Raw genomic sequence first — 17,610 nt, forward strand, 5'->3', positions numbered from 1 at the left:
GGAGTGTGAGGGCCATTGGGATTGGGGATTCAACCTTTTCGGAAAAGAAGAAGAAATTAAATGGTTGACTAGCTAGGCATTTATGATCCTCTAAATACACTCCAATACATTAGGGGTTTTTATGATCCTCTAGATGCACCCCAACCCATTACCAATTCATCATAGATAGTTGATTATTACAAAGATATCTGTAATTATTGAGTGCGAATATTTATGACCTTTAGCTTCTCTCTCACACATTATATTCAACTCCACAATCTGCCACAATTGGTGCGAATTGAATTAAGCAAATCGTCAATCGTGCTTCTCAACTAAGATATTGTTTAGTATAAATTTGAGTTTGTTGTCGAGAGTTATGGGGGCAGTTCTTAGCTTCAATCATTAATTTGTTTAAAATGATTTATACTATTGGTGTAACGAGTGGAAAGTGATGTTTCCCTATTATATTGTTGGCTTTGGTCCATTTATATCAAATCATGTATACTACAATTTCTCTTACAAGCAGTTTCGTAATTAAAAATATGAAATTTAAAAGATGAAACATATCTCGTGATTTACTTCTTCATTTACCAAATCTTCAGAATAAGAGTAGTGGAGTTCTCAAAATTGTAAGCAATCCTTTTTTAAAAGAAAAAAAATTCTTTATTTGGTCCATGCTTTGACTTGAATGAGTTTTATTCAACTAGGAATAGAGATGAAAATAGGTCGAGCCGGGCTTTAGAAAATTAGGCATAGGCGTGCTATAGAACAACAATTATATCGTGGACCATAGTCTAAAAACGACGCCGTTTCTTAAGTAAAGAAACAGTTGCCGTTACAACTTAACAGAGCCCGTATTTTTCGTGTTAATTACAAAATGAAATTACAGTGTATCTAAAATGAAACTGTCTCACATATTGTTTTTATATTATCAAATGAAATTGTAGTTGTGTTAAAATGAAACTGCAATGTATATAAAATGAAACTGAATAACAGTTTCACATATTTGAGTGTATATTGCTCAATGAAACTGTAGGTATATCAAAATGATACTGTAGTTGTATTGTAATGAAACTATAGTGTATATAAAATGAAACTGAATAATCGTTTCACATATTTGAGTGTATAATGTCGAATGAAACTGTAGTTATATCGAAATGAAACTGTAGTTGTGTTGAATGAAAGTGCAATGTATATTGTCCAATGAAACTGTAGTTATATCGAAATGATACTGTAGTTATGTTGAAATGAAACTATAGTGTATATAAAATGAAATTAAATAACAGTTTCACATATTTGAGTGTATAATGTCGAATGAAACTGTAGTTGTTTTGAAATGAAAATGCAGTGTATATAAAATGAAACTGAATATGTTATACAAACGGATATACTTTATGCGGAACGGCGAGGAATGGATGCCGTTTCTTTTCATTAAAAGAAATGGCGCCGTTTTGGAACATGGTCCACAATGCTTTGTGGACCGCAGTCCAAGGTATAATTTGCCGCTATAGAAATTTAAGGCCTGAGCTTGGGCTTGGGCCTTACTTTTTTAGGCTCAAGCATGAGCCCACAATTTTCCTAGCTTGGCCTGAAGCTTATTTAAAAGTCTTTTTTGTTTTAAAGTCTATTTAATATGTAGGTAATTAAAAATTTAAAATATATATATATATATATATATATATATATATATATATATATATATATATATATATATATATACCTAATACTCCTTGTGCCTTACAAAAAAATTTGTGACAGTATTGATCGAGAACGAAGATTTACGAATTTACCTGGATAACGGTCAGGAATCACAGCCTCGTACTCGTATAGGAGAAAGTGATATCAGAGAGACAGATTTACAAAAGTAGTATTTAGAATTGGGGATTTTTTGTGGGGATGTGGATTTGATAATTGATATATATATACTTAGGGTAATATTGTAAATATTATAAAAATATATTAGGAATAAAATGTAATATATAATAATTTAATATTATGTGTGTGTGTGTAAACATGCAAAGCCTGGAAGCTTGAAGGTCAGACCTTGTATATATAAAAATATGGACCTATTAGCTAAATAAGCTTTAAAATATGTATAAACCTAGCCTTTTTACTAAATAGGCTATGTCAGACCAGGCCCAAGCTAGGGTCTGACCTATTTTCATTATTAACTAGGAATATAATTCCTTTACCACGATTTGAGAATTTGTATATATCAAGAATGAATCACAATCTACCACATCCAATATTGATTGAATCTTTTTTTTTTTTGTTTTTTTTTTTTGTAAATAATGATAATTTATAAATTATTGTAATTACTTTGTATTTAATTACAAAATCTTTTTCTAATTTTGGATAAAGTGAAGAGGAGACCCCGAATAGAAAACAAGAAAGACAAAACTACTTGTTGCAGGGCACACATCGTGCTATGGAACACTGTGCACTTCCTCATGCAGAAACTTCATCACTAGAGTAATGTAATTCTCTAATACGTACATGTCACGACCATTGCCCATCATCAATTCATCATCTTGGTATGAAAGTCCGCTACTTTGTTATGTTCCCTATCGATATGAGTCAACTTCACCTCCCACTACCATTCTAGCCCCCTCATACACATTGCTAACAAGTTACCAATGGGCCTCCTTTCAAAAAAAAAAAAAAAAAAAAAAAAAAAAAAAAAAAAAAACAAAGTTACCAATGGGCCTCTTCCTTTCATCCTTCACCAAAAGCTACTTGATAGTCTGTTAGTTTCAAAGGGTTAGGGAACGAATCTAGGGGGGGGGGGGGGGGGGGGGGGAATAGATTCATTAGATTTTGAAAAATCTTTACGAATAACTAAGTGTAAAACTTAACCACTCGCTCAAAGTTTATATGCACAGCGGAAATAAGTTAACCCCTTTTAAGAAATATTTGCATGGTTAAGTTTGTTATGGCCTTGAAGTTGAGATGGTTAAGTTTGTTATGTCATTCCCAACTGAAGTCATTAGTGCTTCTAGCTACTAGGCATACATTCGTCTTTGCCGATTCCCATGCGACTACATACATATTCTTTTGCCTCCTTGCTGAAAGAATTGTTTCTCCATTATCTGATCTTTTTTTATTATATTGCAGTTGTGTTTGGAAAATTCAACCTTGTAGCCCTTGTCGCAAAACTGACCCGTGATGTGTAGATTAAACTTCAGCCCTTCTAGTATGAGACATCACGAATCGTCAGTCCATTCATTTAGACATCACAACGCCTCTGGTTTGTCTACTCGATTGGCCACCAAAAATCACCTTTGGACCATTGAGTTCTTGGTAGTTGCTCATATTTGATTTGTCTCCAGTCATATGCCTCGAGCAACTGCTATCTACGTACCAAATGGTCCCACTAACCTACAATCAAAGATTAATTAATTTTAGGTACCCATACCTTCTTGGGTCCTTCCGGGTTAGCGGTGAGCTTAGGCATTTACATGAACCTAGAGCTCGTTAAGCCCATCCTTGATTCTCTATAGCCATTAAAGACTTGACAATCAAAGGGGATGCTTTGAAATTTTTGGGGCTTTTTAGGTGCATATTGTTTTTGAAAGTAGGGTCTAGGCATGTTGCTATGCACCCTAGAATACGTTTGCTTATGTCTATGAACCCTTTCGAATTGCGCTTTTGACATAAGTTCAGGAATCATAAACCAGTCCTCATCGAAAGGGAAAAGTCTTCTGGCACCTCTCATTGACCTTCTAGATGGTCTCTGAAGTTTCGTGAACCCGTCTCGGCTTTCCCTTTGATTGACCATTGCATCGATTCTTTGAATGGTTACGCATCGGGTTGTTATTGGGTTTACCCTTCGATTGGTTATTCCTTCTTGGTTGACCATTCGTGGGATGACCATTCGGCTTTCCACCACTCGGTCTATACCGATTTGTGTATTGAACACTCCTTGATGTGAATCATGGTGCAAGCTTTATCGTTGGCAGCCATTGAGTTTCGCAGCAGCAAGCCGAGCTCCTCACGCAGTTCTTGGATGATGGGTTGATTGGATGTTTGTGGAAAGTTTATGAAGGTTTACGAGGATTTCTTTTCGGTTGATTTTATATATGGCCTCGGCCACACCTGGTTGATGGTGATAAGAGGGAGATTTAGACGCCACAAAGGGAAAACCTTTGATAAGTCAAAAGAACCTTGAAAAACTCATGGAGGAGAGTACTGTTGTTGCCAAATTAATTCAACATCAATCTATTTTTCCCTAGAAGTTACATTGCTTTAAACTACTAAACGTTGTGCCAAGATATTAGGCCTAAAAAATTGCAAAAGACTAGGGAAAACTAAGTTGAATAGGAAACAGAAAAAGATTATCAATAGATAATAAGTCTAGACTAAAATAGAGGAGCCCTAAACTGCTAGGACTCTTTATCTAACTTCACGCTCGTGCAGCTCGGACTAACTTCAGTAATCAATCACGACTCAACCTCTATATTAATGTTCATAGAGTCCTCTTTCAGCCCATATAAAGAATGAGATGAGCAATGAGCGGATTGACGCGCACGGGCCTTGAATTATTGGTGCGCCAAATTTCCAGCTACTTAGTAAATTGAAATTCAATGTCTAATTGCAACCTAGCCCCCTTGTTGACATTTGGGGTAACAATTGGTCACAAAAATGAGACATTTTAATCTAATTAGATACCAATTAAATTGACCACACGGTCATCGTGCCCATTCAAATGTCCAACTTCAAAATTGGCTTAGATGAGTGCACTCACAGAATCTTGCAACCTCCTAGCTCTAGCCTGCGTCATAGGACCATCCAAAACATGTAGTGGATCTCTAATCTGGTCACCATTGTTTCCCTCAACATCCCCCCCCCCCCCCCTCCTTAGGAGGATTCGTCCACGTATCTTCAGGATCTGCATGAAAGGATGAAAGATCAGCAACATTAAAAGTAGTGCTAACACCATAATCACTTGGAAGAGCTAATTTGTAAGCATTGTCATTGATTCGAGACACCACTTTGAATGGCCCATCACCCCTTGGTTGCAACTTTGAGTTCCTTTGGGCAGGGAAATGCTCCTTCCTCATATACACCCAAACCCAATCACCTGGTTGGAAGACAACTTGCTTTCGTCCTTTATTAACCCGTGATGCAGTTTGCTCATTCCTTTTAGCGATCCGTCGGCTAACTTGCTCATAAATGGACTGGACCCATTACCTTTTTTGCTCTATCTACATTGCAATAATCTTGAACTGCAAAAGGTGTTAGATCAAAAGGATTAATTGGGTTAAACCCATACACCATTTCAAGGGGTGAAAAACCTGTAGTGTTATGCATATGTCTGTTGTATGCAAATTCAACATATGGAATGCTTTCCTCGTAAGATTTTAAATTCTTCTTAACATATGCCCTAAGTAAAGCCCCCAAAGTCTGGTTCATTGCCTCTGTTTGACCATCCGTTTGAGGATAACAAGAGGTAGAAAATAATAGTTTAGTTCTCAATTTATCCATAAAGTTTTTCAAAAGTAGCCTAAAAATTTAATATCATAGTCCAACAATATAGTCTTTGGCATTCCATGTAGCCGAACCACCTGTTCTTGAATCTCTTTAGTTTCTTCCTGGCTACAGTAGTAAGCTGGTCTGTTTAGCAATGATGCCCCTGGTACCAAGTCAATTTGGTGCTCTATGCCCCTCACGGGTGGTAATCCCTCAAGCATCACTCTAGGGAAAATATCTACATACTCTTGCAACAAAGAAGAAACGGCCTCGGGCAAATGCTCGAGATTTGTTATTTCGGCACTATGCCCTTTAAAAAGCATTAAATAAATAGGTCTTCCCACTCTAATGACTTTTTCCACTACTCTTTTTTTACAAAAGAAATTTTGTTTTTCTTTTTTCTTTTCACTCATTTCTTTTGCACTAAAATTTTCCTTTTTCTCACTTTTTTTCCTCTCTTCTTTTTCTTTCTTAATTTCTTTCTTTTAGACCTCATAAATTTGTTGCGGTGTCATCGGAGTAAGAGTGATTTTCCTGCCGCGGTGTTCAAAGGAGTATCTATTGTAGAAACCATCATGCAAGACTTTTCTATCATACTGCCAAGGCCTCCCTATTAGCAAATGTGCAGCCTGCACAGGAACAACATCACATAAGATCTCATCTTCATACTTCCCCATCTTGATTGGAACCAACACTTGTTGATGGACTTTGATGTCATATGTCTTACTCAACCATTGCAATTTGAATGCGGTAATGGATGTTTTTGTAAATTTAATCCCAATTTGGTAACCAATTCAACACTTGTTACGTTTGCACAGCTTTCAACATCAATGATTAAGTTGCAAACCTTTCCATCAACAAAGCACTTGGAATGGAAGATATTCTCACGCCGCTCCTCTTCACCCTTGGCCTGAATGTTAAGTAATCTCCTTACCATCAAAGTTTCTCCATCTACCGGCCCCACGTATCCCTCATCGCTTTCTGATTTGGACTCCTAGCCTTTTCACTAGCAGATTCTAATTCTATATTGTCTCTAGGATCACTCTTTTCATGCTCTGAATCAGTCACAATTATCCCTTTCTTGACCATCATATTGAACTTGTTTGGACACTCCTTAGCAATATGTCCTCTTCCCTGACATTTAGAACACTTAATTGTACTTGGTTTTGTAACTTTTTCTTTACGTTTATCTCTTTGCTCTCGGGACTCCTTTGGCTTACTAGATTCAGCTTTAACATCCTCTTTGTTTCTATCATTATGTCGCCATGAAAAACTTGATTGAGACTGAATTCTCCTCCTCTTAAGTATTTGTTCCATCTTGATGGCCAACTGGACCAACTCCTCATAATCCACATAGTGTTGCTTGTCAACCTCGTCTTTGATCTCCCAATTCAGTCCTATGTGAAAACGTGCCATGGATTGCTCTGAATTCTCATATATGTTAAGTCTAGTCATGAGCTTATCCATCTCTTGAACGTACTTGGGTACACTAAGTGATCCTTGTACCAACCCCTCAAGCTGTTGGTACACTATGTTTGCATGTTTGATGTATTAATTACCAACTGAAACTACAGTGTATCTAAAATGTCACTGCCTCACGTATTATTTTTATATTATCAAGTGAAACTGCAATTGAAATGAAATGAAATTGTAGTTGTGTTGAAATGAAACTGCAGTGTATACAAAATGAAACTGAATAACAATTTCACATATTTGAGTGTATATTACCCAACGAAACTGTAGTTATATCAAAATGATACTGTAGTTCTGTTGAAATGAAACTGCAGTGTATATAAAATGAAACTGAATAACATTTCACATATTTGAGTATTTATTGTGTAATAAAACTGTAGTTATATCGAAATGATCATGTAGTTGTGTTTTAATGAAACTATAGTGTATATAAAACAAAATTAAATAACATTTTCACATATTTGAGTGTATAAATATCAAATGAAAATGTAGTTATAACGAAATGAAATTGTAGTTGTGTTGAACTAAAACTGCAGTGTATACAAAATGAAACTGAATAACAGAGTTACTTTTTGCGGAATAGCGCGGAACCGCACAAAACAGGTACCATTTCTTTTCATTAAACATAACGACATTGTTTTGAAACTCGGTGCATAATCGATTATGCACCGCGGTGCACGATATAATTTGCCTTTATTCTCGCTTTAGACTAAATACAATCGTTATACCCTACATCACGGTGCGCGTAGCACTGTGCGCCGCGCGCCTCCCAAAACGACGTCGTTTTGGGAGGCGCGGTAGGAAGTTGCTGTGATTATGTATATTTGTTCACACAATTATGTATATTTGTTCATACAATTATGTATATTTGGTTATACAGTTATGTACATTTTTTATACAATTATGTACATTCTTTTTATACAATTATGTACATCCGAATCAGAAAATTTATGTGTATTATGTTAAGAGTTGATGTGTATTATGTTAAAAGTTTATGTTTATTATGTATTATGTTAGATTATGTGTATTATCTTTTAAAAAGAGTATGTATATTTTGTTATATAATTATGTACATTCATGTATACAATTATGTGTATTCTAGTATAACATTATGTACATTTTTGAACGTGGGATTTTTTTAAAGAAAAATTAACTGCCATACACTGGGGCGGAAAGTTTCAAAAAAAAAAAAAAAAAAAAAAAACGACGTCGTTTTACATCTGGGCGCATAGTGCAACGCGCGCCATGGTGTAGGATATAAATTGCCGACTAAATTGGGACTTCATAAACCTGCTCATGCGAACACTTATTCTCCAAACTTCAGTTGATCTTAATGAGCCCACTCTGAGGCTCTATACTCTTAAGCCTAGCCCAACTGTAATCGGGTTTCTTTGAAAATAGATTGTAAAATAAATAAAAAGAAAGCCCAATTTATTGGCCTCTTCACCTCGTACAAATTATAGGCAAATTATGTTGTGCATCCGTATGCACCATGCATGGTGCATACGGATGCAAAAACGACGTCGTTTTAATAAAACGTGCGTCTCTCCTTAATAAAAAAAATCAGGTTTGATTCCCAGCAACAACATATGAACTAAAATTTCATAATCGATAAACTATAATTCCATAATCGATGAACTATAATTTCATAATCTAATCTATGAACTAAAAATTCCAGAATGAATGAATTAAAATTCCATAATCTATAAACTAAAATTTCAGAATTGATGAACTACAATTCCATAATCGATGAACTATAATTCCATAATCAATGAACTATAATTCCATAATCTATGAACTAAAATTTCAGAATGAATGAATAATATAATGTTGTTGCTGGGAATCGAACCTGAATCTTTTTAAAGAGGAAACGCGCGTTTTTTAATAAAACGACGTCGTTTTGGCATCCGTATGCACCATGCATGGTGCATACGGATGCACAGCATAACGATTGCAAATTATACCATGGACTGCTAGGGTTCACCTTACATTGTCAACTTTGGTTCTAAATGACATTCATGGCAAATTTTATTGCGGACCATGATGCATGTAGTAATGTGGTCCATGAAATAAGTACGGAATATCATTTTAATTACATTTCAGTTTCATTTGACGATATTGCTCTGTCTTTTAGTTTTATTTTTCACACACACTAGTTTCATTATACCAATACCAAAGTATTATTTTAATTCTACCACAATTTCAATTCATTTGCCAATACATTATTGCATGAGCTCTATTTTATTGTTTCATTTTTTCCTCACACACTAGTTTAATTATAGTAATATTAAAGTATTATTTTAATTACACTCTAGGTTCATTTGACAATATATGTTATTATATGACTCTGAATTTTAGTTTCTTTTTTCATGCACACTAGTTTCATTATAACAACACTAAAGTATCATTTTAATTATACTACAGTTTCATTTGACAATATACATTGTTGAATATTTTTTAGTTTCATTTTCCACACACACTAGTTTCATTATTGCAATACTGGAGTATCATTTTAATTATACTACAATTTCATTTGACAATCATGATCCACCAAGCACTTTGGACTACCACTATATAACAACTGGACATTCATATTATGTGATGTAGTAAACTAATTATGTACATGTAAATAAATTCAAAATATATAATATGTTAACTACATTCACATAATGTGTTAACTGCAGGTACATAATATGTTAACTACAGAAACCTAATGTGTTACTCTAAAAATTATATGTCTGCAGTTAACAAATTATATATTGGAGTTAACAATTTATGTACATGTAAACAAATTGAAAGTACATAACGTGGTAATTACAAACACATAACATGATAATTACAGACACATAAATTGTTAACTCCATATATAAAATATTAAAATATGTTAACGGTAGGCACATAAGATGTTGGTTATCACGTCATGTGTCTGCAATTAACCTATTATGTACCTTCATAACAATTTATGTGTTTGTAGTTATATTGTTATGTGCCTGTAATTACCATGTGCCTTTAATTTGTTTACATGTATAGAAATATTTAACTGTAGATAAAGAATGTGTCAATTACATGTACAGAATTGAAAGTTATTTTTGGATCAAAATTCACAATGCAAGGTAGACCTTGGTCCATGGTATAATTTGTCAAACCCAATCATGCTAGTAAGAATATAATAAGAAAGCTCTCAAAATGAGCGGCTCAACTGGTTACCGTCTTGAAGAGGTAAAATTTATCACAAGAGATTAAGATTGAGTTTCACTGACATTAATTTGGGATGGACAATTTCACCTCTTGTCACAAGAATTAAGTAAGGTTGAGAGTTTGATCTTTAGGTTTTGGGAATAGAACAATCTTAAATCTCCAGGCGGACCAGGTCAGCTGTCTCACCTAAAAAATGTGTTTACAATTTAGCGAGGGATACTCTGGGTATACCCAAAAAGAAAGGTAGGAGAAAATGAATAGTTGGGTTCTCCCTCCTTTAGTGTTCAGATACAGCATAGACTAGAGAAATGCAAGAAAAAGGGGAAAAGAAACAAAACAAATAAATTGGAAGGAATATGAGAACAGGTCTCCCATGGCGTAAGACCAGAATAAGTAATTGAAGATCACTAAGACATGCCCAGAAAACCCTGTGGAAGAAACCAATAATCACATGTCACAGGCTAACTTCTCAAACGTTTTCAACACAAAAACTTGGAATGAAGATTCTTATCGAGTGCATGGGGACACGTGACTCCATCTTCAACTATAAATAAGTTGCAGATTTCTCTGAAAATTTATGCAGACAAGAATCAGAAAATGGTGGCCAAGAAACCCCCAAGAAAACGAGGCAATCGCATCGCCGAGAAAGTCCACAAAATTCAGGGGACCGGTCTCCGGCGGCCCCTGTTCAATGACCGAAGAGCTCTCCCCCCGCCGCTCTCCCCGGACACAAAAACCACCCTCCCCCCGCCGCTCTCCCCAGACACAAAAACCATCTTTCTTGATTTAGACGAAACACTCATCTATTCCCGGAAAGTCCCTTCACCGGCAGGGTACGACTTCGTCGTTAAGGCGCCGTTGCGCGGGAGACTCGGCGACGTCGACGTCTTGGTGTCGAAGCGGCCACTCGTGGATGAATTCCTGGAATCCCTGAGCAAGAAGAAATACGAGATTGTGGTGTTCACGGCGGCGCCAAAGGCGTATGCGTCTCCGATTCTGGACAAGCTGGACAGAAAAGGATTGATTTCGCACAGATTATACAGGGATTCTTGCCGGAAAGTGGACGGCGAGGAACTTGTGAAGGACTTATCGGGGTTGGGGCGTGATATGAAGAGGGTTGTGATCGTCGACGACAACCCAACTAGGTATTCTCTCCAGCCGGAAAATGCAATTCCGATCTCCTCCTTTAGTAATGATGTGGATGACTGGGAGCTAAAGAGGTTGATTGAGTTCTTTGATGCCTGTGATGGAGTTGAAGATATGAGAGTCGCTGTTAAGGATTTTCTGTCAAAACAGGTACTATTATATGCCTTCTTCCCCCTCCTTTCTTTTTTCAAAATTTCATATTTAGATTTGCTTATTCTTTGTTTTCTACTTGTGTACTTCCATCTATCTATGGAGTATTACTATAATTAAATCTTATTAAACAAATAGAAAATATAAAATAAGACAAAGAAACTACTTTTTTAACCATATGCTGGTGTGCACGTACAAAGGATCTGTCCACTTTGGATATAATTTCTACATTGTAGCTGTTAAATTTTGAACCATGGTCTACATTGTAGTTGTTAAATTTTGAACCATGGTCTCTTCTCTTGAATACTACCTACTAAACCAGTGAACTAAGTTCGTACAAACAATCTTGGTCTCTTCTCTCGAATACTACCTACTAAACCAGTGAACTAAGTTCGTACAAACAATCTTTTTATTACAAAGGAAGAGAGACACCCACATATACACAACATTCGCCTACACCGAGGCTGGAACACTAGACCTCCCACATAAGGATCAAATTGGATACCATCGGTGTTTTAGAAAATTATTATCAGTCAAAGTCTAACTTATTTGACCAGTAGTTTTTATCACTTCAGTTACCAACTTCTAAACTTGTTCAATTTTATCTCAATTATATGCATTTTATTTAAAATAGTCCTTTGTCTAAATAAAAATAGTCTTAATTAAGACCATTTTAGTTAACAATTACATAATTGAAGATAAAATTGAATAAGTTTAAAAGTGGAGGATCAAAGTAGTGAAATTTTAATAGTCGAGAGACCAAATCAAGGATTAACTCTTAAATGAGGACTACTTTTAGGATGATGATTAGAATGATGGATGAATCACTATCCAAACGGAGCCTAAATTCCCTTGTGATTGAACAGTAGTAACTGTAACCTAATATTTGTCCGCTTCCGTGGAACCCTTTTAAACCGTAACCCCTTCAGCCTCCCCAAAACCCTAGCTGCTACTCCGCAGAAACTCGAACTCTTAGAAGCGATGGTACTCTCTCTCTCTCTCTCTCTCTCTCTAGATTCACAAGTGATTTAGGCTCTTGATGTTCTTAATTCTCTATCTTCTGCTTCATAATTATGAATTGCATCGCACAGTTAATGTACTTTTTCACACAATTATTATGTATCTATAGGCTCAAGAAGCTGTGAACCCCAAAGCATACCCGCTCGCTGATGCGCAGCTCACCACAACTATAATGGACTTGGTTCAACAAGCTGCTAACTATAAGCAGCTTAAGAAGGGTGCTAATGAAGGTTATTTTTAATTTTTATTTGAACTTTTATGTTTGCTATTTGGTTTATGATTTTTACACAATTTTTGTATTAATGAAAATTAATAAACGCATGGTTTGCTTCTGTTTCAGCTACTAAGACATTGAACAGAGGCATTTCTGAGTTTATTGTCATGGCTGCCGACACAGAACCGCTGGAAATCCTTCTTCATCTGCCACTTCTAGCAGAAGATAAGGTATTGTGCAATCTTGCTTCACAGCTATTCTTTAGCATTATGTTTCTTTAATACATCCATATTCGATCTACCCCCTTGAGCTCTGTTTTAAGATGTTTAAAATAGAAAAAAAATAAAGATGTGAAATGATTTACACTTGAATGCTTGCCTTGATTGATATTGCCCTTCTGAAATCTAAATTTATAGAGTATTCTTGCCCTTTTTAACTCACTAAACAACTCATTGATAAAGGGTAATGGATACATAGATGAATGGCTCTCTGAAATCCCCAAGTTGATGAAACTTGGCCTGATAAATCTTGTACCAAACAATTTTAAGTGATCAAGTATAAGTGGAATAAGGTTTTGTTAGATAATAGATATGAAATATATTGAGTTCGTATACAATAAAAGAGATTTTACTTCAAATGTTTCAATATTTTTACATTATTTGTTTCAGTGAAAAGAATTTTCAAATTACTTTTAATTAATAGGGGACACAGTATTGGGTTTTATGACAATTTATTTGAGATTTGTTTTACTGCCTACTATCTAATCTCTTCCAACTTATTGCACTTTGATGCTAAGTTTAAATGAAATCTGTTATGATGCTAGTATTTCTTAAAAAGTAAATTCGTGATATCTCTGTTCATAGTAGACGCAAAAGCATCTTTTTTTGAACGGTACTTTACATCTTAAACCTGAACCAAATTATTGCTCCGTAGTATCTATGCATTTGAGCTGTCAATCTGTAATACATCATGCACTGGGTTGTATCCTGCAATTTTATGATGTAAATTATTTATCAGACAGAGCCTTGATGTATATTCTCTGATTGTTCTGCATCATTAGCTGATTGGTGATTTGTCAATTGCATTTACAACTTTTCCTTTTCTGGAAGTTGCCTGTTTGTACACTCTACCAAGTTTTTGCTACACTATTGTGCTACATTGTTCCAACATGTGGCAAAGGGATCTTATCAAAATTGGCTGACATTTGATTATCAATTGTTCCTGTTGTACTTTCAGAATGTTCCGTACGTTTTTGTTCCTTCGAAACAAGCTCTTGGGCGAGCATGTGGTGTTACCAGACCTGTGATTGCTTGTTCAGTGACTAGCAACGAAGGGAGCCAATTGAAATCTCAAATTACACAACTGAAGGTAAGTCTATTTTTATTTACTCCTTTAAAAAAATACGCTTAAAAATACTACTTAACATTCGTCATTTATGATCACATATTGAAACCCGTCTTTTTCGTTACTGGTGTAGGATGCCATTGAGAAGCTCCTGATCTAAATGCGGAGAACAAATTCAGCATGATGGGCCTCAGGAACCATATTCCAGATTCAGTCTGAGGCTTGGACTGACCTAGTTACCCAGTGTGACTGGGGACCATTTTCTGTTTGTTTGATTACAAATTTCAAGTTTAAACCAAACTTATGTTCATCTGAATTACTTTTTGTATTGGAGGCTTAAGGAGGATATTCAAAATCTATGAATGCATTGTGTAATAGCTAAGGTGTCAATTAGTTAACTTTGTTACTTAGTTAATGTGTTCAAGGTGTTAAAATTGAGTTTTTTTTTTTTTTTTTTTTTTTTTTTTTTTTTTTTTTTTTTTTTCCTTTTCTCCTTTTCTGTAACATGCAAAAAATGATTTTTTTTTCTTTTTTTTTTTTTTGTAACAAATCCTTTCACATATTTGCTGAGGGAGGGATCTTAATACTCTTCCAATAACAAGTCTTATTACCTAAATTGGCTCTTATGGTGGATTTATCAGTTTACAAGAACAGATTAATTCGGTTAGTTTTAAATAAAAAATTAACTGAAATTCAATTAACTAAAATATAAACCTATTATTTTGCTCCAAAATGACATAATTATGTAAATATTGCAATTAATATATTATGTACATTTAGTTTATTTATAGGGACATATAAAAATATATAAACCTATTATTTTTATTTAATTATAATTATTATTATTATTCACCTGAATCCTCCCATTACTTACACTATAACATAAATGAACTTCAAGACAACAATTTCTTTTTGAAAGAAACCTAATGTTGTATAATTGCTAAATGCATTATGAATTATCATAGTAAAAACACTCTTAAGCCCTCACTCTAGCAATCATTTTTCTAAAGCCTTGGTTATGTACTTCCCTTTATGTGAAGTAACATTGACAAAGGACTTTTTATTTTTAATTATCTTTCTATAGGTTCCACTACTGGTCTATGAAATTTGTAATTATGCACATATAATTAATCCTCTATACAAAAGTTCATGTATCAATTGTAATACTAACTCTTTTGAGTGCTAGACCAAAAAAACTTCTTTAAATTCATCCTATCATCATAATAAATTTGGTAGATGTTCCTACTAACATTCTATTTAGTTGGGATTTTAAATCTAGGACATGTAACAACAACAAACATAATAGTCATCTGACCCGACCTTTACAAATCTAAAGGGCAGCTCATCAATTATGATCATTTTTGTAAAGATCATCCTAATAGCATCTTGATAAAAAAAAAAAAAAAAAAAAAAAAAAAAAAAAAAAAAAAAAAAACCATGTACCTAACACCCTTTCATTACTCTCACTTACAACAAAATTAGGCATATGTTCGAAGGTTAGAAGTGACTATCTAGTATCCTTAGAATGTGGAATTTTAAAGCAATTTAACATGTGATTTCTTAAAGAAGTGTCATGTTCATTAGACTAACGGACAAATATTTGTGCGCAATATACACCATTTCATTTAATGAGACCATACCATCATTGTTTTTTATTTTCTCAAAGTGATCCCATACGTACTTTTGATTCAGTTTCAAAATCTTTCATTTTCTTTGCAAGAACAACTGGATGTAGAGGCATAGACTGTTGAGATTTATTTCTCGCTACATCTTGGACTTCCACCTCATGTTCCTCACTTGACAATGGAGGAGGTTGGCTTCTAGGTACACTAATACTTTCCATCTATAAAGATATGCATTAGTATATTTAGTAGGAAAAATATGAATATAAAATAAAAAAAAAAATCAAAAAGAGGGTTTCCAATTTCAAATTAACAAAGATTGAACATATGATTTCCACCAATAGGGCAAATTATAACATAAAATCAAAATTAAAAAAATTACACAAATTACAACAAAAACTCAAAAAGTTTTAGAATGACTGAATTAGGGCTATATATATATATATATATATATATATATATATATATATATATATATAACTTCCACCATTCAAAATTTAATAAACTTAGAATATAAAATCAGAACTAGAGCATATACCAAATTCCAATTAAAAATTTAAGAAATCAAAACTAAGATTTTCAAAAAAGTGTAATTGACACATATAGTGAAGCACATAGCTTCAACCATCACAAACAAATAAAACTTACAATTAATCAAAGTAGAATAGTAGAACATAAAATCAAAACTAGAGCATACAATGTAACACACCAAAGAGTAAGACTATAAGTTAGTTAGAGACAGAATTGAAGGTATGATATGATCTAGGACTTGAAGTTGAGAGAATTAGAGAAGTTGAGAGGAGAGAACACGAGAATAGAGACTATAGAGTAGAGAGGAACACAATGGCGTGAAGAAATGAGAAAAATGGTCTAGGGTTAGAGGGAGAAGCTTATTAATGCACACACCCAAAACGACTCCATAAGTATATGATATATACACAAGTATCTTACATTAGATATTCAGACAAATCGGGACAAAAAAATAATGTCTCTAACTCGATTAAGGAAATCCGCATTATGCTCATATCGGATTGGTTCTCCACATTGTGGATTCAAATATCCACATCAAATGGAAAATCACATTTAAGGTTAGACGAAATATTTGGGTGGATTGGGTTTTGCCCACTCCTAACAATAATAGGTTAGCATGAGCTAATTACATTTTTTATCGGGTTCAAGGATCTATTTAATTTATTGTTTTTTTAAAAGTTTGATACTCTAATTGCACTTTTAGGATGGTCTAAGGGCATATTTGGTCCATATATACTCTTTGATGAAATTTTTATTAATTTAGTACAAATTAAAATTTCAAACCTAAATAAAAAATTTCTAAAATTCTAAATCAATGACTAAACCAAAATTGATTTTGTTAATATATTTAGTGAATTAATTTTTGATTTGAATATCTTTTCATTGTCGTGCACAATTGTTTGTAAATAGAGAGAAAAAATCGTAATTTGCAGTTCTAAACCTTAAAAATATAATCTTCGATAACATGTGGATGAATCAAAATCATCAGAACTATCACTTAAAAAAATAGATGATCAATAATACTTACATTAATAATTAAGATACTAAAATCCTAATTAAAAAAAAAAAAAAAAAAAAAAAAAAAAAACAAAAACAAAGAAGCTATTTTTCCTTATAAATCATAGCCATCCACCTACCTGTTGGTCCTTGACCAATGTGTGTCTGGTGCTATGTTAATGAATCAAATTTATTGTTCTGAGTAGGTGCATAATTAAAAATCAAAACTCACACCTCAATTGGAGTTCATGTCGGTTTCCTTAGCAACTTCCTAGCCTTCTTCAAAATTCCTATGTATGGGCTGTGTTGAGCAGGACTGCCGCATGTGCACCCTACCAACTAATACATATAATGTCTGATGGATCTCACCGCTTCACTATGCTTACTTCGTTTACTTCTCAGTGGTTCTTTGGTTATTGGTTGTCATATCATACTTAAAACCAATTGGTGATAAATACGACATTAACT

General features: G+C 34.1%; 2 protein-coding genes across 2 annotated transcripts; both read left to right on the plus strand.

Annotated features, from left to right (window-relative positions):
- Positions 1-10,716: 10,716 nt before the first annotated feature.
- LOC109157767 (probable C-terminal domain small phosphatase) lies at positions 10,717-11,651 on the plus strand. Its single transcript, XM_019305607.1, has 2 exons — positions 10,717-11,415; positions 11,616-11,651. Exons 1-2 carry the CDS (start codon positions 10,717-10,719, stop codon positions 11,649-11,651), a joined length of 735 nt encoding a protein of 244 aa, XP_019161152.1.
- Positions 11,652-12,297: 646 nt separating this feature from the next.
- LOC109157718 (NHP2-like protein 1) lies at positions 12,298-14,431 on the plus strand. The gene is made up of 5 exons (XM_019305560.1): positions 12,298-12,399; positions 12,545-12,665; positions 12,776-12,879; positions 13,886-14,017; positions 14,127-14,431. The coding sequence occupies exons 1-5, from the start codon at positions 12,397-12,399 to the stop codon at positions 14,151-14,153; spliced, it is 387 nt and encodes a 128-aa protein (XP_019161105.1). The 5' UTR covers positions 12,298-12,396; the 3' UTR covers positions 14,154-14,431.
- The last annotated feature ends 3,179 nt before the right edge of the window (positions 14,432-17,610 follow it).

The sequence above is a fragment of the Ipomoea nil genome, unplaced genomic scaffold, assembly GCF_001879475.1.
Source record: "Ipomoea nil cultivar Tokyo-kokei standard unplaced genomic scaffold, Asagao_1.1 scaffold2792, whole genome shotgun sequence".
NCBI classification, from domain to species: domain Eukaryota; kingdom Viridiplantae; phylum Streptophyta; class Magnoliopsida; order Solanales; family Convolvulaceae; genus Ipomoea; species Ipomoea nil.

What these genes read in the sequence shown, in the direction of transcription:
- LOC109157767 (XM_019305607.1), top strand. Translation starts at nt 10,717, where the DNA reads ATGGTGGCCAAGAAACCCCCAAGAAAACGAGGCAATCGCATCGCCGAG. An exon ending in AGGATTTTCTGTCAAAACAG is followed by an intron (nt 11,416 to 11,615) that starts GTACTATTATAT and finishes GCACGTACAAAG; the next exon opens with GATCTGTCCACTTTGGATAT.
- LOC109157718 (XM_019305560.1), top strand. An exon ending in TAAGAAGGGTGCTAATGAAG is followed by an intron (nt 12,666 to 12,775) that starts GTTATTTTTAAT and finishes CTTCTGTTTCAG; the next exon opens with CTACTAAGACATTGAACAGA. An exon ending in CTCAAATTACACAACTGAAG is followed by an intron (nt 14,018 to 14,126) that starts GTAAGTCTATTT and finishes TTACTGGTGTAG; the next exon opens with GATGCCATTGAGAAGCTCCT.